The following is a 21,383-nucleotide window of genomic DNA, read 5'->3' on the forward strand; positions in this document are numbered from 1 at the left end:
GCCGATCGACTGCTGTGCACCACTGTTTTTATTTCAAAAATACATATAGATGTTTAACGTGCTGTGTCGACTTAATTACACAGAGAACTTTGCACAACTTATGCATGAATTGATCTTAAAGTTTACTGAAAAAATATTAAAATCCTGTAAAATAAAGGCAGGTTAACCAGACAGGATCTTCCTGAATGAAAACTGTGCTCTAGCCACCAAAGGGTGGTTTATTGTGTTGTGTCTAATGTTTGCTGCCCGTTAGGTTGGAGGGGGAAGGGCAGGAGAAAGAGAAACTCCCGGAATGTATGTGATCATGGATTAATCTGCAGTAAGGATAAAAACAAAGACTGTTCTGAAACTACTGGAACTCTGGTGTTCATCCACATGGCAAAGGGTTGTAAAGTAACACTAATCTGTGACTGACACGCACCCACCCACCCAGTTGAGTAACTAGATCCAGCATCAAGTCAGACTCCTTTGCAGTTCCAAGGAAACAAACATACTTGAGCTGGAAATCTCATGTCAAAACAAAAATTGACTTGGGGTGGGAACCAGATCTGGGCCTTAGCCAAGCAAGCCCTCTTTAGTTTGACTCAGAAGTGCATTTTTCAGGAAAATCAGACTGTCCTCAAAATCCATGCTTGTGCGTAGAGGCGGGGATTTGGTCCTTAGCTGGTGGAAAGGTACCGTAACAGGTACGGCAATTTAAAACACTGCCTACTAACAGGACAGGTCTACTAACTTCTCACATTTAGTGGGAGTCCCACGCATGAGACGTAATCTCCATCCTGGGGACTGAGAGTTGCAGTACGCACCACGCTGGGAATGACTGGCTTGCTCTTGCTGGAGAGCGAGTGAAATCAATGAGACTCAATGTATGGCAAAGAATGAGCTGCATCCGTGCCAGCAGATGTATTGGAAATGTTTTACCACTGGAATGGTCAGGAACATGGTTCATTTACAACATGATTTACTTAAATAGCTGGCTTTGTTTTCTACAAAAGTTATTATAAACTTAAAAAAATATGTATATTGCATTAAAAAAACTACAATCACTACATACATTGATCACACACAAAGGAATTTATGTAGAAATGTAAAAAAAATCCCCAACATCAGTGTCACTTGTGGCTTTACGTGTTATACGGAGCTTTCTTCAGCATCTCCAGGAAGAACTGCTCATCTTCAAGGAAGTCACGATCCTGCAAAGGAGAAAAAAAGGCAAGAGTCACTGCAGGGCTACCAGTGGGCTGACTACACGCTGATCTGAACTGGATTACTTGGGAGTGTGTTGACTTTACACACACAGCTGTGCAGACTCATTTGGGAATACTTTGATTCTGGGTTGAGCTCGCTTTAGAATGTGCTGATCCCAGGCCATGTCCAAACAGGATGTCCGACAAGCTCACTTAGTGATACTGGACCGGACTACCAGCTGAGGCAGCAATGCAACCTTCTTAAGCCAGTTCAATTATTTCTTCCTCTCACCCATTCCCCGGAAACTGAACAGGATGAAAAAGGCAGGTTTCTGGTCTGCACTAATTGAACTAATCAATGGCAGTATCACAATTGCCCTCAGCACTCTGGGTCAGGGAAGTGAAAACTGCTCTTGACTGCAATCCAGTGACTTCAGCTGGAAGTGGGCAGGGATGCATTTCTGTGTGATCTACATACTGCTCTTGGCAACATCATCCAGACATGGATTCAGATTCCACAGGTACATGAACACCACCCAGCTCCACCACCTCCCTCAACTGCCTCCATGTTGTCAGAATGCTTGTTCAACATCAAGTCTTGGATGAGCCGCAATGTCCTCCAGTTAAACACTGAAGACTGAAGCCCTCGCCACAAACTCCGTGCCCTACCCACCAATTCAATCCTCCAATTCTCCCTCAGGCCGAACCAGACTGCTCGCAGTCTCGGCATCATATTTGACCCCAAGCTAAGCTCCCAACCCCATATCCTCTCCAAAACCGTCTACTTCCATCTCCGTAACATCGCCCACCTCTACCCCTGCCTAAGCCCATCTGCTGCTGAAACACTCATCCATGCCTTTGTCACCTCCCGACTTGACTATTCCAATGCTCTCCTGGCCGGCCTTCTATCCTCTACCCTTCAGCTCATCCAAAATCTAATTCCCGTATCCTATCTCGCACGCCCATAAACTCTGTCAAGCAGACCTACATTGGCTCCCAGTGCCCCAAGAAATGCCTCCCATTTCTCATCCTTGTCTTACCTTTCCCGATCTCTGTAAATTCCTCTTGCCCTGCAGACTCTCCCTCCCGAACTCTGTTCCTCAGACTCTGGCCTCTTGTGAATTTTCTGCCCCCACCCCCCATGTTCGCCTACAGTTAGCTATTTATAATGGTGAGTACCAAACACCTTCAGCAAACCAGATCCAAATGATATGTTTTGGGAAGCTGTCCAGTACCCAGAAAGGCCATCACAGCTTTACTCAAGTCAACTACCCCACTGAACCTCAATATTGTTAATATGGTTAGATTGTCTCCTCCTCTAGGTCATTCCTGTAGCACTCACTGTCACCATTGCAGTTCGGTAACCAGCCAGAAGGGTGTGCACGCTTGCCTGGGCTAACTTGCCGTATGATTTTGGTTGACTTCCCATACTTGTTCTCTACTCTTCACCTTCTACTGTCAGGATAGCTCAACCCAGGAACTCCGCAGGGACATCGCATGAGCTGACCTCTGTCTAAGCATTTCATGGCACGCTACATGGTTGTTCCATGCTTGCTATAGCACCAGGACATTCCTCAAACCTCCAAATAGCACAGCGTTAAGTACCCAAAGGGCCTCACCTTTTCAGCAGCATGTCTGAAAATAGCAAGTTTGGCCTCCAAGTCTGAAGGCCCAGTGCCCACAGCTGTCTCAACATTCCTATCCGACCTTGAATTCCCAGGTAGTCCATGCCGAGCATTATTAAGCACTGGAGGAAGATCTGAAAGGCAAATGAACAGAGTTCAAATTTAACTCTTGCTGGAAGATGCCACTTACAATAAAAGGTTACAAACAGCACAAATTCAAAAATGATTTGCAGTTGGAGGTGGTCAGAAAAAACAAAAAGTCAAACCCCAAAATAGTCTTATGTCAGGATAGAAGCCTGAATGTTCCCAAGTTCACGCCCACGATTTTCCAATATGCGCTGATGGCAGACAAGATTCCTTGCCATGGTTACGTACTTGGAAAATTACACTTCTAATAGCCTTCTACAATGGACAAGAAGTGTCAGGGAAAATGGAGAAGGTTGCTGAGGCTCTGCTCCTCCACAACTGCTGTAAGCATCAGTGCAGGCCCCAAGGATTTTTTGTATTAAACATTTTGTATGATTGTTACTGCTGATTGACCAGCAGCCTGTTTGGAGAAGATGGGAGAGGCCCAGGTGTTCATGATGGACAGGAGATTCCAGCCAGGCCTACAAACTGATTACGGGAGAATGTCTGAGCAGACAGAGTTCTCTGGGAAACAATGGGCCCGGGTAGGTGACTCATACGGTGACGGGCAGAAGATGGAGGGCCAGTGTAAATTAATGGGAAACCACTTAACCCAGGATTGGGTGAGAAGTGCGGCCCATCATCTGCCATTAACACCAGCACCTAGATGGGATAGCTCCGAAAGGCGGGAAACCAGACAAAGAAGGGTGATTAAAAAGACATCACTGAACTTTTAGAATATAAGAGGAGGCAGCTTTGGCCATTCTCGCTTGCTCTTGCCTTCGCGTGCCCTCATCTCTGAACCAAGAACCGAGCACTCCATCCGAGACAGAGAGAAGAAACCACCACAAGCGACAAGAGCCTCGCCTTGCTCTTCGACTGTAGGAACGAACCTCGAAACTGGGACTTGGATACTGCATCGGCGATACGGAACCAGGAGACACGCTCTACACAGGGAAACAGCGAGCAAGAAAACGGACAATCGGGGTGAGCATTGTCCAAGCCCACGCATCCTTAAGACCACTGGTACTGTGTGAGGGGGTGTTGTGTGTCCCAACCAATCCAGAGGGGTTTAGTGGGGAGGTTCTGTGTGTATTATATAGTGTATGTTCCGGGGTTTGTGGGACAAGTCCATGTTATACTCTGTATAGCAACACAGTGTGATTTTAGGCGTCTTAATACGAGACAGGGGTCTGTTCAACGGGCCAAGTTGTACTGTTTGTTTTACTCCACCAGGCATTTTATGTACTGGAGGCGGGTGTGTGTGTTAACCTTATTAAACACCATACGGTTGAGTCCGAAAAGCTTGTCTGTGTTCCAATCCTGTTCACTGTAATTCCTGTCGTCTAGAACCAAGTAGGAGAGGTGATTCGAACCACCAAGGCAATCCACCTACACTGCCCCTTCAAGTGCTAGCTTCAGTTCAATCAGAGGAAGCCACTTAGTACAAGGACAGGAACATAGGAATTGCTGGACAATAAAAGGCCATGGTCCATCTGATTCATTTTCTACCATCCTAGTAATCACAAGATACATCAATAATGGAGTTATGGATTATGGCAATCAATCGCTATCAATTAGTCTACAACAGACCCAGAAATGAGGCAAGAAAACCACCAGTGGTGGAAAGCTTTGGGAACCATAGGTCCAAAGTCACCTGTTCCTCCCTAGCATGTTACAGTGAGGGGATCTATGAAGATCCACCTCCTCACCACCTGTAGCACAGCAAGTGTCAGCCTGGCTCGGTGTAGCACTCTTGCCTCTGAATCACAAAGCCATGGGTTCTAGTCCCACTCCAAGACTTGAGCACACAATCTAGGATGATACTACAGTGGTGTACTGAGGGACTGCTACATTGTCAGAGGTTCCGTCTTTCGGATGAGACGTTAGATTCCCATGGCACTATTTAAAGAGCAGGGCAGTTTCCCCAGTGTCCTGGCCAGCAGTTTTCCCTCAACCATCACCAAAACAGACTACCTGGTCATTTATCTCATTGCTGTTTGTGGGACTTTGCTGTGCACTAATCGGCTACCACATTTGCCTGTAAAACAAGCGACTACACAATTCATTGACTGTGAAGCGCTTTGGCACATCCTGTGAAACGCAAATTCGTTCTTTTCCTACTTCACTGGAATGAGATCTGTGGCAAGGATTATGAAGAAAAACGCAGAATACAGTGTTGCAATAAAAAGAAAAACAATCTGCAGATGATGAAAATCAGGAAAACGACTGATTCAGAGGCGAGAGTGCTGCACCGAGCCAGAAAATGCCAGAAATACACAGCTGGTCCATCAGCCTCTGAAAAGGGAAAAGAGACAGCTTAACATGTCTGATAAAAAGAGTCCACACTTAAAATGTCATCCCACCTTTTCTCTTTTCTCATACCGACAGACTGTATATTTCCTGCGTTTTGTGTTTTCATTTCCATAAAATTACAAATAAACTCAAAACACACAAGAAAACGAAAGACTTGCATTTATATAGCGCCTTTCACGACCGTGGGACGTCGCAAAGCGCTTTACAGCCAATGAAGTACTTTTGTTTTGAAGTGTAGTCACTGCTGTAATGAAAGAAAGTGGACAATAGGACGAGGATCCTGCAGAATTACATTAGTACTGTGCTCCTTGTGTGGGCGAATGGCTCAGAGCATCTTACAAGAAGGAAGAGGAAGGCCGTGACAGCAAGTGTTGGAATCTGGGGAGCGGAGCAGACTGAAGACACAGTCCAAGAGAAGGGTTTTTAGAAGAGAATTCTAGAGAGCAGGATCACGGGTGGTTGAAAATACTTTGTATGGAACGCAAAAAGACGATGCGGGAGAGGAAGAAGAAAGGCACATCAACATAAGTTAATGAACCACAACTAAATCTTAAAGAGTGACTTTACGCTTACAGAATGAACGGTCACTCGGTGCAGTGAGTACTTGCTCCACCTAAGCAGTCGAGCAAGAAATGCACAGACTCCTGATTCAACAGGGAGGAAACTGAAACATGCTTGCTGAATGGTAGGGAAGAGGCAGATTACACACTTTATATATTACACTGCATTGTCCCCAACTGAAATGCCCTTTTAAGATACAAGCATCCCTCGGTTTGCACCCAAAGTCTGAGGAATACAATTAATAAAGAGTGTATTGCTCAATCCTAGCCATTTCCCCATCACCAGGAAATCAGAGTTTCAGTAAAGCACTTACATGAATAGTTTGTCAAGGATACTGGCCGATTCCTGATGGGTGGCGCCAGAGTGTTGATGGGGATTTCCACTGAGAGTTGGTGCGGATGATGTCGTTGCTGGGCCAGACTCAGGCGTTCCTGGAAATGAAACATTTAGACAGAAGGGATGTAATTTTATCATAGCATTTCTATCAGCATCAAGCACTCCCATGTTCCACTAAGGACTCCTAGTTAGATGCAGAGTAAAGCTTTCTCGTCACTGTCCCAATAAGCACAGTTACAAGCTATGACAGAAAGACCAATTAGAGTACAGATATCTGTTGCTAAGTAGCATCTGGTTAGATGCAGAGTAAAGATCCCTCTACTCTGTTCCAATTTGAGAAGAAGGGCCTAGACTGTACCAATGAGACATTTTCAGTTTCTCCACACCAACCATCTTATGTTCTTTAAGTCAAAATTACTGAATAAAGGGCAGTTAATAATAAAGTGACCCATTCCCTCAAGGAAATAGGGCCCTACAGGAAAAATACATCCATCCCATCAATGTGGCTGGATCTGAATCCAGATTGCAGAGGTGAAAGGTCAGGGTTTAACCCACTGCACTACCCAGTCTTCTCACACCATTCACTGCTCTGTGGGCATATAACAATATGGCTACAAGTATTTTACTGAATGTGCATGGTCCCTCAAACTACTTAGCAACAGATATCTGTACTCTAATTGGTCTTTCTGTCATTGCTTGTAACTGTGCTTAATGCTTTAAGGATGTGGGTCTAAGAGTCCAAGTACAGCTCTTTTGTTTAGCAATACTGAAATGCTTGCACTTATTAGGGCCCTCTGCAGTATCTCTTCAAGCTGAAGCACCTCAAAGTCTTTCAAATAATGAACTACTTCTGAAGTGTAATAATTGCCATGATGTAGGCAGACACCTACACTGAACTTACCCTGATGTGACATCAGGAGGTTTCACTGAAGTGTCGGCCGAGGCTCAGTGGTAGCACTCTCGCTTCTGTGTCAGAAGGTTGTGGATTCAAGTCCCAGTCCAGAGACTCGAGCACATAATCCAGGCTGACACTTCAGTCCAGTACTGAGGGAGTGCTGCACTGTTTGGAGGTGCCGTCTTTTGGATGAGATGTTAAACCGAGGCCCCGTCTGCCCTCTCAGGTCGATGCAAAAGATCCCAGCTCCCCAGTGTCCTGGCCAATATTTATCCCTCAACCAACACTCAGAGATTATCTGGCCATTATCTCATTGCTGTTTGTGGGATCTTGCTGTGCGCAAATTGGCTGCCGTGTTTCCCTACACCACAACAGCAACTACACTTCAAAAGTACTTCATTGGCTGTGAAGCGCTTTGGGATGCCGTGAAAGGCGTCATATAAATACAAGCGCTTTCTTTCTTGAAGTGACATCCTCATTGTCCCATATGTGACGTTGAGGGGACCTTGATACAAAACGAACCTGGCTAGACTGTCTAGATACAGCTATTTTCAAGCATTAACTATGATGTGTATATATAGGCAGATAAAAGATAATCATATAGGCCCGGCCATCTCACATGTAAGAATCTCTGTTAGGACTCTCGAAATGTTCTGTGCAGTCACGTGCACTGCTTTCCTTTAACTGAAACCCAATTTTATGAGCGATCATTTATTTAAAGGCGAAAAATCTAGAATGTGCCCAATTTCATCTCTGACACTTTTCCTACACGCTTGCTGCTGAATCCTCATCACTACCAGTCTATTCACAGTCAGCATTGGACTGTGAAGTTCATCAGATAGTTCTAAGCAATGTAAATGTACATGTTGTACTTCAGTTTATTTGGTTTTGGCACCAAACAGTGTGTGGTATATGACTGTCTCAGGCACATGGTATCTTGAAGTCATTCCATGTAATAGCAACGCAATCACAACTACTTTCCCACAAGCCACCGTTAGTTTAAAAGTACACCCAACAGCTCTGCTCACTCTCAGCCATCAGGCAATGTTAGCTACTACTGTGGCAGTTCTTGTGTGGTATCAAGTGAAGCCAGTCTACCTGCGCCCCCCCCACCCACCAAAAAAGGTACCTGTTATTTCCTTCCCCCCCCACAGTACCTGGTGTAGCTGTTCCTTGTTTCTCCCCATTTTCTGTGCCTGTTCCCTCTCCTTGCTCCACCTGTTACCTGGTGTAACTGTTCCTTGTTTCTCCCAGTTACAGTATCTGTCCTCTCTCCCTGCCTCCCTCCTGTTACCTGGTGTAACTGTTCCTTGTTTCTCCCAGTTACAGTATCTGTCCTCTCTCCCTGCCTCCCTCCTGTTACCTGGTGTAACTGTTCCTCGTTTCTCCCAGTTACAGTATCTGTCCTCTCTCCCTACCTCCCTCCTGTTACCTGGTGTAACTGTTCCTTGTTTCTCCCAGTTACAGTATCTGTCTTCTCTCCCTACCTCCCTCCTGTTACCTGGTGTAACTGTTCCTTGTTTCTCCCAGTTACAGTATCTGTCCTCTCTCCCTGCCTCCCTCCTGTTACCTGGTGTAACTGTTCCTTGTTTCTCCCAGTTACAGTATCTGTCCTCTCTCCCTACCTCCCTCCTGTTACCTGGTGTAACTGTTCCTTGTTTCTCCCAGTTACAGTATCTGTCCTCTCTCCCTGCCTCCCTCCTGTTACCTGGTGTAACTGTTCCTTGTTTCTCCCAGTTACAGTATCTGTCCTCTCTCCCTACCTCCCTCCTGTTACCTGGTGTAACTGTTCCTTGTTTCTCCCAGTTACAGTATCTGTCCTCTCTCCCTGCCTCCCTCCTGTTACCTGGTGTAACTGTTCCTTGTTTCTCCCAGTTACAGTATCTGTCCTCTCTCCCTGCCTCCCGCCTGTGTTACCTGGTGTAACTGTTCCTTGTTTCTCCCAGTTACAGTATCTGTCCTCTCTCCCTGCCTCCCTCCTGTTACCTGGTGTAACTGTTCCTTGTTTCTCCCAGTTACAGTATCTGTCCTCTCTCCCTACCTCCCTCCTGTTACCTGGTGTAACTGTTCCTTGTTTCTCCCAGTTACAGTATCTGTCCTCTCTCCCTACCTCCCTCCTGTTACCTGGTGTAACTGTTCCTTGTTTCTCCCAGTTACAGTATCTGTCCTCTCTCCCTACCTCCCTCCTGTTACCTGGTGTAACTGTTCCTTGTTTCTCCCAGTTACAGTATCTGTCCTCTCTCCCTACCTCCCTCCTGTTACCTGGTGTAACTGTTCCTCGCTTCTCCCAGTTACAGTATCTGTCCTCTCTCCCTGCCTCCCTCCTGTTACCTGGTGTAACTGTTCCTCGCTTCTCCCAGTTACAGTATCTGTCCTCTCTCCCTACCTCCCTCCTGTTACCTGGTGTAACTGTTCCTCGCTTCTCCCAGTTACAGTATCTGTCCTCTCTCCCTACCTCCCTCCTGTTACCTGGTGTAACTGTTCCTTGTTTCTCCCAGTTACAGTATCTGTCCTCTCTCCCTACCTCCCTCCTGTTACCTGGTGTAACTGTTCCTCGCTTCTCCCAGTTACAGTATCTGTCCTCTCTCCCTGCCTCCCTCCTGTTACCTGGTGTAACTGTTCCTTGTTTCTCCCAGTTACAGTATCTGTCCTCTCTCCCTGCCTCCCTCCTGTTACCTGGTGTAACTGTTCCTCGCTTCTCCCAGTTACAGTATCTGTCCTCTCTCCCTACCTCCCTCCTGTTACCTGGTGTAACTGTTCCTCGCTTCTCCCAGTTACAGTATCTGTCCTCTCTCCCTGCCTCCCTCCTGTTACCTGGTGTAACTGTTCCTCGCTTCTCCCAGTTACAGTATCTGTCCTCTCTCCCTGCCTCCCTCCTGTTACCTGGTGTAACTGTTCCTTGTTTCTCCCAGTTACAGTATCTGTCCTCTCTCCCTACCTCCCTCCTGTTACCTGGTGTAACTGTTCCTTGTTTCTCCCAGTTACAGTATCTGTCCTCTCTCCCTGCCTCCCTCCTGTTACCTGGTGTAACTGTTCCTTGTTTCTCCCAGTTACAGTATCTGTCCTCTCTCCCTGCCTCCCTCCTGTTACCTGGTGTAACTGTTCCTTGTTTCTCCCAGTTACAGTATCTGTCCTCTCTCCCTGCCTCCCTCCTGTTACCTGGTGTAACTGTTCCTTGTTTCTCCCAGTTACAGTATCTGTCCTCTCTCCCTGCCTCCCTCCTGTTACCTGCTGTAACTGTTCCTTATTTCTCCCAGTTACAGTATCTGTCCTCTCTCCCTGCCTCCCTCCTGTTACCTGGTGTAACTGTTCCTTATTTCTCCCAGTTACAGTATCTGTCCTCTCTCCCTGCCTCCCTCCTGTGTTACCTGGTGTAACTGTTCCTTGTTTCTCCCAGTTACAGTATCTGTCCTCTCTCCCTGCCTCCCTCCCCCGTTACCTGGTGTAACTGTTCCTTGTTTCTCCCAGTTACACTATCTGTCCTCTCTCCCTGCCTCCCTCCTGTTACCTGGTGTAACTGTTCCTTGTTTCTCCCAGTTACAGTATCTGTCCTCTCTCCCTGCCTCCCTCCTGTTACCTGGTGTAACTGTTCCTTGTTTCTCCCAGTTACAGTATCTGTCCTCTCTCCCTACCTCCCTCCTGTTACCTGGTGTAACTGTTCCTTGTTTCTCCCAGTTACAGTATCTGTCCTCTCTCCCTGCCTCCCTCCTGTTACCTGGTGTAACTGTTCCTTGTTTCTCCCAGTTACAGTATCTGTCCTCTCTCCCTGCCTCCCTCCTGTTACCTGGTGTAACTGTTCCTTGTTTCTCCCAGTTACAGTATCTGTCCTCTCTCCCTGCCTCCCTCCTGTTACCTGGTGTAACTGTTCCTTGTTTCTCCCAGTTACAGTATCTGTCCTCTCTCCCTGCCTCCCTCCTGTTACCTGGTGTAACTGTTCCTTGTTTCTCCCAGTTACAGTATCTGTCCTCTCTCCCTACCTCCCTCCTGTTACCTGGTGTAACTGTTCGTTGTTTCTCCCAGTTACAGTATCTGTCCTCTCTCCCTACCTCCCTCCTGTTACCTGGTGTAACTGTTCCTTGTTTCTCCCAGTTACAGTATCTGTCCTCTCTCCCTGCCTCCCTCCTGTTACCTGGTGTAACTGTTCCTTGTTTCTCCCAGTTACAGTATCTGTCCTCTCTCCCTGCCTCCCTCCTGTTACCTGGTGTAACTGTTCCTTGTTTCTCCCAGTTACAGTATCTGTACTCTCTCCCTACCTCCCTCCTGTTACCTGGTGTAACTGTTCCTTGTTTCTCCCAGTTACAGTATCTGTCTTCTCTCCCTGCCTCCCTCCCCTGTTACCTGGTGTAACTGTTCCTCGTTTCTCCCAGTTACAGTATCTGTCCTCTCTCCCTGCCTCCCTCCTGTTACCTGGTGTAACTGTTCCTTGTTTCTCCCAGTTACAGTATCTGTCCTCTCTCCCTGCCTCCCTCCTGTTACCTGGTGTAACTGTTCCTTGTTTCTCCCAGTTACAGTATCTGTCCTCTCTCCCTGCCTCCTGCCCGTGTTACCTGGTGTAACTGTTCTTGTTCTCCCAGTTACAGTATCTGTCCTCTCTCCCTACCTCCCTCCTGTTACCTGGTGTAACTGTTCCTTGTTTCTCCCAGTTACAGTATCTGTCCTCTCTCCTACCTCCCTCCTGTTACCTGGTGTAACTGTTCCTTGTTTCTCCCAGTTACAGTATCTGTCCTCTCTCCCTACCTCCCTCCTGTTACCTGGTGTAACTGTTCCTTGTTTCTCCCAGTTACAGTATCTGTCCTCTCTCCCTGCCTCCCTCCTGTTACCTGGTGTAACTGTTCCTTGTTTCTCCCAGTTACAGTATCTGTCCTCTCTCCTGCCTCCCTCCTGTTACCTGGTGTAACTGTTCCTTGTTTCTCCCAGTTACAGTATCTGTCCTCTCTCCCTGCCTCCCTCCTGTTACCTGGTGTAACTGTTCCTTGTTTCTCCCAGTTACAGTATCTGTCCTCTCTCCCTGCCTCCCTCCTGTTACCTGGTGTAACTGTTCCTTGTTTCTCCCAGTTACAGTATCTGTCCTCTCTCCCTGCCTCCCTCCTGTTACCTGGTGTAACTGTTCCTTGTTTCTCCCAGTTACAGTATCTGTCCTCTCTCCCTGCCTCCCTCCTGTTACCTGGTGTAACTGTTCCTTGTTTCTCCCAGTTACAGTATCTGTCCTCTCTCCCTGCCTCCCTCCTGTTACCTGGTGTAACTGTTCCTTGTTTCTCCCAGTTACAGTATCTGTCCTCTCTCCCTGCCTCCCTCCTGTTACCTGGTGTAACTGTTCCTTGTTTCTCCCAGTTACAGTATCTGTCCTCTCTCCCTGCCTCCCTCCCCTGTTACCTGGTGTAACTGTTCCTTGTTTCTCCCAGTTACAGTATCTGTCCTCTCTCCCTGCCTCCCTCCCTGTTACCTGGTGTAACTGTTCCTTGTTTCTCCCAGTTACAGTATCTGTCCTCTCTCCCTGCCTCCCTCCTGTTACCTGGTGTAACTGTTCCTTGTTTCTCCCAGTTACAGTATTCTTGTTCCGTCTCTCTCCCTGCCTCCCTCCTGTTACCTGGTGTAACTGTTCCTTGTTTCTCCCAGTTACAGTATCTGTCCTCTCTCCCTACCTCCCTCCTGTTACCTGGTGTAACTGTTCCTTGTTTCTCCCAGTTACAGTATCTGTCCTCTCTCCCTACCTCCCTCCTGTTACCTGGTGTAACTGTTCCTTGTTTCTCCCAGTTACAGTATCTGTCCTCTCTCCCTGCCTCCCTCCTGTTACCTGGTGTAACTGTTCCTTGTTTCTCCCAGTTACAGTATCTGTCCTCTCTCCCTGCCTCCCTCCTGTTACCTGGTGTAACTGTTCCTTGTTTCTCCCAGTTACAGTATCTGTCCTCTCTCCCTACCTCCCTCCTGTTACCTGGTGTAACTGTTCCTCGTTTCTCCCAGTTACAGTATCTGTCCTCTCTCCCTACCTCCCTCCTGTTACCTGGTGTAACTGTTCCTTGTTTCTCCCAGTTACAGTATCTGTCCTCTCTCCCTGCCTCCCTCCTGTTACCTGGTGTAACTGTTCCTCGTTTCTCCCAGTTACAGTATCTGTCTTCTCTCCCTACCTCCCTCCTGTTACCTGGTGTAACTGTTCCTTGTTTCTCCCAGTTACAGTATCTGTCCTCTCTCCCTGCCTCCCTCCCCTGTTACCTGGTGTAACTGTTCCTTGTTTCTCCCAGTTACAGTATCTGTCCTCTCTCCTGCCTCCCTCCTGTTACCTGGTGTAACTGTTCCTCGTTTCTCCCAGTTACAGTATCTGTCCTCTCTCCCTGCCTCCCTCCTGTTACCTGGTGTAACTGTTCCTCGTTTCTCCCAGTTACAGTATCTGTCCTCTCTCCCTGCCTCCCTCCTGTTACCTGGTGTAACTGTTCCTTGTTTCTCCCAGTTACAGTATCTGTCCTCTCTGCCTGCCTCCCTCCTGTTACCTGGTGTAACTGTTCCTCGTTTCTCCCAGTTACAGTATCTGTCCTCTCTCCCTGCCTCCCTCCTGTTACCTGGTGTAACTGTTCCTTGTTTCTCCCAGTTACAGTATCTGTCCTCTCTGCCTGCCTCCCTCCTGTTACCTGGTGTAACTGTTCCTTGTTTCTCCCAGTTACAGTATCTGTCCTCTCTCCCTGCCTCCCTCCTGTTACCTGGTGTAACTGTTCCTTGTTTCTCCCAGTTACAGTATCTGTCTTCTCTCCCTGCCTCCCTCCTGTTACCTGGTGTAACTGTTCCTTGTTTCTCCCAGTTACAGTATCTGTCCTCTCTCCCTACCTCCCTCCCTGTTACCTGGTGTAACTGTTCCTTGTTTCTCCCAGTTACAGTATCTGTCCTCTCTCCCTGCCTCCCTCCCTGTTACCTGGTGTAACTGTTCCTTGTTTCTCCCAGTTACAGTATCTGTCCTCTCTCCCTGCCTCCCTCCCCTGTTACCTGGTGTAACTGTTCCTTGTTTCTCCCAGTTACAGTATCTGTCTTCTCTCCCTGCCTCCCTCCTGTTACCTGGTGTAACTGTTCCTTGTTTCTCCCAGTTACAGTATCTGTCCTCTCTCCCTGCCTCCCTCCTGTTACCTGGTGTAACTGTTCCTTGTTTCTCCCAGTTACAGTACCTGTCCTCTCTCCCTACCTCCCTCCTGTTACCTGGTGTAACTGTTCCTTGTTTCTCCCAGTTACAGTATCTGTCCTCTCTCCCTACCTCCCTCCTGTTACCTGGTGTAACTGTTCCTTGTTTCTCCCAGTTACAGTATCTGTCCTCTCTCCCTGCCTCCCTCCTGTTACCTGGTGTAACTGTTCCTTGTTTCTCCCAGTTACAGTATCTGTCCTCTCTCCCTGCCTCCCTCCTGTTACCTGGTGTAACTGTTCCTTGTTTCTCCCAGTTACAGTATCTGTCCTCTCTCCCTACCTCCCTCCTGTTACCTGGTGTAACTGTTCCTCGTTTCTCCCAGTTACAGTATCTGTCCTCTCTCCCTACCTCCCTCCTGTTACCTGGTGTAACTGTTCCTTGTTTCTCCCAGTTACAGTATCTGTCCTCTCTCCCTGCCTCCCTCCTGTTACCTGGTGTAACTGTTCCTCGTTTCTCCCAGTTACAGTATCTGTCTTCTCTCCCTACCTCCCTCCTGTTACCTGGTGTAACTGTTCCTTGTTTCTCCCAGTTACAGTATCTGTCCTCTCTCCCTGCCTCCCTCCCCTGTTACCTGGTGTAACTGTTCCTTGTTTCTCCCAGTTACAGTATCTGTCCTCTCTCCCTACCTCCCTCCTGTTACCTGGTGTAACTGTTCCTTGTTTCTCCCAGTTACAGTATCTGTCCTCTCTCCCTCCCTCCCTCCTGTTACCTGGTGTAACTGTTCCTTGTTTCTCCCAGTTACAGTATCTGTCCTCTCTCCCTACCTCCCTCCTGTTACCTGGTGTAACTGTTCCTTGTTTCTCCCAGTTACAGTATCTGTCCTCTCTCCCTGCCTCCCTCCTGTTACCTGGTGTAACTGTTCCTTGTTTCTCCCAGTTACAGTATCTGTCCTCTCTCCCTACCTCCCTCCTGTTACCTGGTGTAACTGTTCCTTGTTTCTCCCAGTTACAGTATCTGTCCTCTCTCCCTGCCTCCCTCCTGTTACCTGGTGTAACTGTTCCTTGTTTCTCCCAGTTACAGTATCTGTCCTCTCTCCCTGCCTCCCTCCTGTTACCTGGTGTAACTGTTCCTTGTTTCTCCCAGTTACAGTATCTGTCCTCTCTCCCTGCCTCCCTCCTGTTACCTGGTGTAACTGTTCATTGTTTCTCCCAGTTACAGTATCTGTCCTCTCTCCCTGCCTCCCTCCTGTTACCTGGTGTAACTGTTCCTTGTTTCTCCCAGTTACAGTATCTGTCCTCTCTCCCTGCCTCCCTCCTGTTACCTGGTGTAACTGTTCCTTGTTTCTCCCAGTTACAGTATCTGTCCTCTCTCCCTACCTCCCTCCTGTTACCTGGTGTAACTGTTCCTTGTTTCTCCCAGTTACAGTATCTGTCCTCTCTCCCTGCCTCCCTCCTGTTACCTGGTGTAACTGTTCCTTGTTTCTCCCAGTTACAGTATCTGTCCTCTCTCCCTACCTCCCTCCTGTTACCTGGTGTAACTGTTCCTTGTTTCTCCCAGTTACAGTATCTGTCCTCTCTCCCTGCCTCCCTCCTGTTACCTGGTGTAACTGTTCCTTGTTTCTCCCAGTTACAGTATCTGTCCTCTCTCCCTGCCTCCCGCCTGTTACCTGGTGTAACTGTTCCTTGTTTCTCCCAGTTACAGTATCTGTCCTCTCTCCCTACCTCCCTCCTGTTACCTGGTGTAACTGTTCATTGTTTCTCCCAGTTACAGTATCTGTCCTCTCTCCCTGCCTCCCTCCTGTTACCTGGTGTAACTGTTCCTTGTTTCTCCCAGTTACAGTATCTGTCCTCTCTCCCTACCTCCCTCCTGTTACCTGGTGTAACTGTTCCTTGTTTCTCCCAGTTACAGTATCTGTCCTCTCTCCCTACCTCCCTCCTGTTACCTGGTGTAACTGTTCCTTGTTTCTCCCAGTTACAGTATCTGTCCTCTCTCCCTGCCTCCCTCCTGTTACCTGGTGTAACTGTTCCTTGTTTCTCCCAGTTACAGTATCTGTCCTCTCTCCCTGCCTCCCTCCCCTGTTACCTGGTGTAACTGTTCCTTGTTTCTCCCAGTTACAGTATCTGTCCTCTCTCCCTACCTCCCTCCTGTTACCTGGTGTAACTGTTCCTTGTTTCTCCCAGTTACAGTATCTGTCCTCTCTCCCTACCTCCCTCCTGTTACCTGGTGTAACTGTTCCTTGTTTCTCCCAGTTACAGTATCTGTCCTCTCTCCCTGCCTCCCTCCTGTTACCTGGTGTAACTGTTCCTTGTTTCTCCCAGTTACAGTATCTGTCCTCTCTCCCTACCTCCCTCCCCTGTTACCTGGTGTAACTGTTCCTTGTTTCTCCAGTTACAGTATCTGTCCTCTCTGCCTGCCTCCCTCCTGTTACCTGGTGTAACTGTTCCTTGTTTCTCCCAGTTACAGTATCTGTCCTCTCTGCCTGCCTCCCTCCTGTTACCTGGTGTAACTGTTCCTTGTTTCTCCCAGTTACAGTATCTGTCCTCTCTCCCTACCTCCCTCCTGTTACCTGGTGTAACTGTTCCTTGTTTCTCCCAGTTACAGTATCTGTCCTCTCTCCCTGCCTCCCTCCTGTTACCTGGTGTAACTGTTCCTTGTTTCTCCCAGTTACAGTATCTGTCCTCTCTCCCTGCCTCCCGCCTGTGTTACCTGGTGTAACTGTTCCTTGTTTCTCCCAGTTACAGTATCTGTCCTCTCTCCCTGCCTCCCTCCTGTTACCTGGTGTAACTGTTCCTTGTTTCTCCCAGTTACAGTATCTGTCCTCTCTCCCTACCTCCCTCCTGTTACCTGGTGTAACTGTTCCTTGTTTCTCCCAGTTACAGTATCTGTCCTCTCTCCCTACCTCCCTCCTGTGTTACCTGGTGTAATTGTTCCTTGTTTCTCCCAGTTACAGTATCTGTCCTCTCTCCCTGCCTCCCTCCTGTTACCTGGTGTAACTGTTCCTTGTTTCTCCCAGTTACAGTATCTGTCCTCTCTCCCTGCCTCCCTCCTGTTACCTGGTGTAACTGTTCCTTGTTTCTCCCAGTTACAGTATCTGTCCTCTCTCCCTGCCTCCCTCCTGTTACTTGGTGTAACTGTTCCTTGTTTCTCCCAGTTACAGTATCTGTCCTCTCTCCCTGCCTCCCTCCTGTTACCTGGTGTAACTGTTCCTTGTTTCTCCCAGTTACAGTATCTGTCCTCTCTCCCTGCCTCCCGCCTGTTACCTGGTGTAACTGTTCCTTGTTTCTCCCAGTTACAGTATCTGTCTTCTCTCCCTGCCTCCCTCCCCTGTTACCTGGTGTAACTGTTCCTTGTTTCTCCCAGTTACAGTATCTGTCCTCTCTCCCTGCCTCCCTCCCCTGTTACCTGGTGTAACTGTTGCTTGTTTCTCCCAGTTACAGTATCTGTCTTCTCTCCCTACCTCCCTCCTGTGTTACCTGGTGTAACTGTTCCTTGTTTCTCCCAGTTACAGTATCTGTCTTCTCTCCCTACCTCCCTCCTGTGTTACCTGGTGTAACTGTTCCTTGTTTCTCCCAGTTACAGTATCTGTCTTCTCTCCCTACCTCCCTCCTGTGTTACCTGGTGTAACTGTTCCTTGTTTCTCCCAGTTACAGTATCTGTCCTCTCTCCCTGCCTCCCTCCTGTTACCTGGTGTAACTGTTCCTTGTTTCTCCCAGTTACAGTATCTGTCCTCTCTCCCTACCTCCCTCCTGTTACCTGGTGTAACTGTTCCTTGTTTCTCCCAGTTACAGTATCTGTCCTCTCTCCCTGCCTCCCGCCTGTTACCTGGTGTAACTGTTCCTTGTTTCTCCCAGTTACAGTATCTGTCCTCTCTCCCTGCCTCCCTCCCCTGTTACCTGGTGTAACTGTTGCTTGTTTCTCCCAGTTACAGTATCTGTCTTCTCTCCCTACCTCCCTCCTGTGTTACCTGGTGTAACTGTTCCTTGTTTCTCCCAGTTACAGTATCTGTCCTCTCTCCCTGCCTCCCTCCTGTTACCTGGTGTAACTGTTCCTTGTTTCTCCCAGTTACAGTATCTGTCCTCTCTCCCTACCTCCCTCCTGTTACCTGGTGTAACTGTTCCTCGTTTCTCCCAGTTACAGTATCTGTCCTCTCTCCCTACCTCCCTCCTGTTACCTGGTGTAACTGTTCCTCGTTTCTCCCAGTTACAGTATCTGTCCTCTCTCCCTGCCTCCCTCCTGTTACCTGGTGTAACTGTTCCTCGTTTCTCCCAGTTACAGTATCTGTCCTCTCTCCCTGCCTCCCTCCTGTTACCTGGTGTAACTGTTCCTTGTTTCTCCCAGTTACAGTATCTGTCCTCTCTCCCTGCCTCCCTCCTGTTACCTGGTGTAACTGTTCCTTGTTTCTCCCAGTTACAGTATCTGTCCTCTCTCCCTACCTCCCTCCTGTTACCTGGTGTAACTGTTCCTTGTTTCTCCCAGTTACAGTATCTGTCCTCTCTCCCTACCTCCCTCCTGTGTTACCTGGTGTAACTGTTCCTTGTTTCTCCCAGTTACAGTATCTGTCCTCGCTCCCTGCCTCCCTCCTGTTACCTGGTGTAACTGTTCCTTGTTTCTCCCAGTTACAGTATCTGTCCTCTCTCCCTGCCTCCCTCCCCTGTTACCTGGTGTAACTGTTCCTTGTTTCTCCCAGTTACAGTATCTGTCCTCTCTCCCTGCCTCCCTCCTGTTACCTGGTGTAACTGTTCCTTGTTTCTCCCAGTTACAGTATCTGTCCTCTCTCCCTACCTCCCTCCTGTTACCTGGTGTAACTGTTCCTTGTTTCTCCCAGTTACAGTATCTGTCCTCTCTCCCTACCTCCCTCCTGTTACCTGGTGTAACTGTTCCTTGTTTCTCCCAGTTACAGTATCTGTCCTCTCTCCCTGCCTCCCTCCTGTTACCTGGTGTAACTGTTCCTTGTTTCTCCCAGTTACAGTATCTGTCCTCTCTCCCTGCCTCCCTCCTGTTACCTGGTGTAACTGTTCCTTGTTTCTCCCAGTTACAGTATCTGTCTTCTCTCCCTACCTCCCTCCTGTTACCTGGTGTAACTGTTCCTTGTTTCTCCCAGTTACAGTATCTGTCCTCTCTCCCTGCCTCCCTCCTGTTACCTGGTGTAACTGTTCCTTGTTTCTCCCAGTTACAGTATCTGTCCTCTCTCCCTGCCTCCCGCCCGTGTTACCTGGTGTAACTGTTCCTCGTTTCTCCCAGTTACAGTATCTGTCCTCTCTCCCTACCTCCCTCCTGTTACCTGGTGTAACTGTTCCTTGTTTCTCCCAGTTACAGTATCTGTCCTCTCTCCCTGCCTCCCGCCCGTGTTACCTGGTGTAACTGTTCCTTGTTTCTCCCAGTTACAGTATCTGTCCTCTCTCCCTACCTCCCTCCTGTTACCTGGTGTAACTGTTCCTTGTTTCTCCCAGTTACAGTATCTGTCCTCTCTCCCTGCCTCCCTCCTGTTACCTGGTGTAACTGTTCCTTGTTTCTCCCAGTTACAGTATCTGTCCTCTCTCCCTGCCTCCCTCACGTTACCTGGTGTAACTGTTCCTTGTTTCTCCCAGTTACAGTATCTGTCCTCTCTCCCTGCCTCCCGCCCGTGTTACCTGGTGTAACTGTTCCTTGTTTCTCCCAGTTACAGTATCTGTCCTCTCTCCCTGCCTCCCTCCTGTTACCTGTCATAGAGTCATAGAGTCATAGAGTAATACAGCACGGATAGAGGCCCTTCGGCCCATCGTGTCCGCGCCGGCCATCAAGCCCTGTCTAATCTAATCCCATATTCCAGCATTTGGCCCGTAGCCTTGTATGCTATGGCATTTCAAGTGCACATCCAAATGCTTCTTAAATGTTGTGAGGGTTTCTGCCTCCACAACCCTTTCAGGCAGTGAGTTCCAGACTCCAACCACCCTCTGGGTGAAAAAGTTCTTTCTCAAATCCCCTCTAAACCTCCCGCCCTTTACCTTGAATCTATGCCCCCTAGTTATTGACCCCTCTACTAAGGGAAAAAGCTCCTCAGCATCCATCCTATCTATGCCCCTCATAATTTTGTACACCTCAATCATGTCCCCCCTCAGCCTCCTCTGCTCCAAGGAAAACAAACCCAATCTGCCCAGTCTCTCTTCATAGCTGAAGCGCTCCAGCCCTGGTAACATCCTGGTGAACCTCCTCTGCACCCTCTCTAACGCGATCACATCCTTCCTGTAGTGTGGCGACCAGAACTGCACACAGTATTCCAGCTGTGGCCTAACCAGTGTTTTATACAGCTCCATCATAACCTCCTTGCTCTTATATTCAATGCCTCGGCTAATGAAGGCAAGTATCCCATATGCCTTTTTTACCACCTTATCCACCTGTTCCGCCGCCTTCAGGGATCTGTGTACTTGCACACCCAGATCCCTCTGACCCTCCGTCTTGCCTAGGGTCTTTCCATTCATTGTGTATTCCTTTGCCTTGTTAGTCCCCCCAAAGTGCATCACCTCGCACTTTTCCGGGTTAAATTCCATTTGCCACTGTTCCGCCCATCTGACCAACCCATCTATATCGTCCTGCAGACTGAGGCTACCCTCCTCGCTATTTACCACCCTACCAATTTTTGTATCATCCGCGAACTTACTGATCATACCCTTTACATTCATATTCAAGTCATTAATGTAGACCACAAACAGCAAGGGACCCAGCACCGATCCCTGTGGTACCCCACTGGCCACAGGCTTCCAGTCACAAAAACAACCTTCGACCATCACCCTCTGCCACTAAGCCAGTTTTGTATCCAATGTGCCAAGGCACCCTGGATTCCATGGGCTCTTACCTTCTTGACCAGTCTCCTGTGCGGGACTTTATCGAAGGCCTTACTGAAATCCATGTATACCACATCCACTGCGTTACCCTCATCCACACACCTAGTCACCCCCTCAAAAAATTCAATCAAATTAGTCAGACATGATCTTCCCTTGACAAAGCCATGTTGACTATCCCTGATTAATCCTTGCCTCTCCAAGTGGAGACAAATTTTGTCCCTCAGGATTTTTTCCAATAATTTTCCTACCACTGATGTTAGGCTCACTGGCCTGTAGTTCCCCGGTTTTTCCCTACTACCCTTCTTGAATAATGGTACTACATTAGCGGTTCTCCAGTCCTCTGGCACATCCCCTGTGGCCAGAGAGGTCCTGAATATATGTGTTAGAGCCCCCGCAATCTCTTCCTTTGCCTCA

At 48.3% G+C, this 21,383-nt stretch overlaps 1 protein-coding gene across 8 annotated transcripts in view; it reads right to left on the reverse strand.

Moving 5' to 3' along the window:
• Positions 1-10: 10 nt before the first annotated feature.
• fbf1 (Fas binding factor 1) overlaps positions 11-21,383 on the reverse strand; it is a 134,773-nt gene continuing 113,400 nt past the window's right edge. For 7 of the 8 annotated variants that reach the window (XM_085963298.1, XM_085963299.1, XM_085963297.1 and 4 more), the window contains 3 exons: positions 6,129-6,246; positions 2,807-2,946; positions 11-1,193 (listed from right to left, as the gene is read on the reverse strand). In XM_085963298.1, coding sequence (XP_085819424.1) covers positions 1,125-1,193; positions 2,807-2,946; positions 6,129-6,246 — 327 coding nt within the window. In that variant the 3' untranslated portion in view covers positions 11-1,124. Of the gene's footprint in view, positions 1,194-2,806; positions 2,947-5,367; positions 5,499-6,128; positions 6,247-21,383 lie in introns of those variants that run through there. The other variant, XM_085963296.1, reaches the window with a different exon arrangement.

This window comes from Somniosus microcephalus, chromosome 21 (genome assembly GCF_052327205.1).
Source record: "Somniosus microcephalus isolate GS21.2 chromosome 21, FLI_Smic_1.0, whole genome shotgun sequence".
Taxonomy (NCBI): domain Eukaryota; kingdom Metazoa; phylum Chordata; class Chondrichthyes; order Squaliformes; family Somniosidae; genus Somniosus; species Somniosus microcephalus.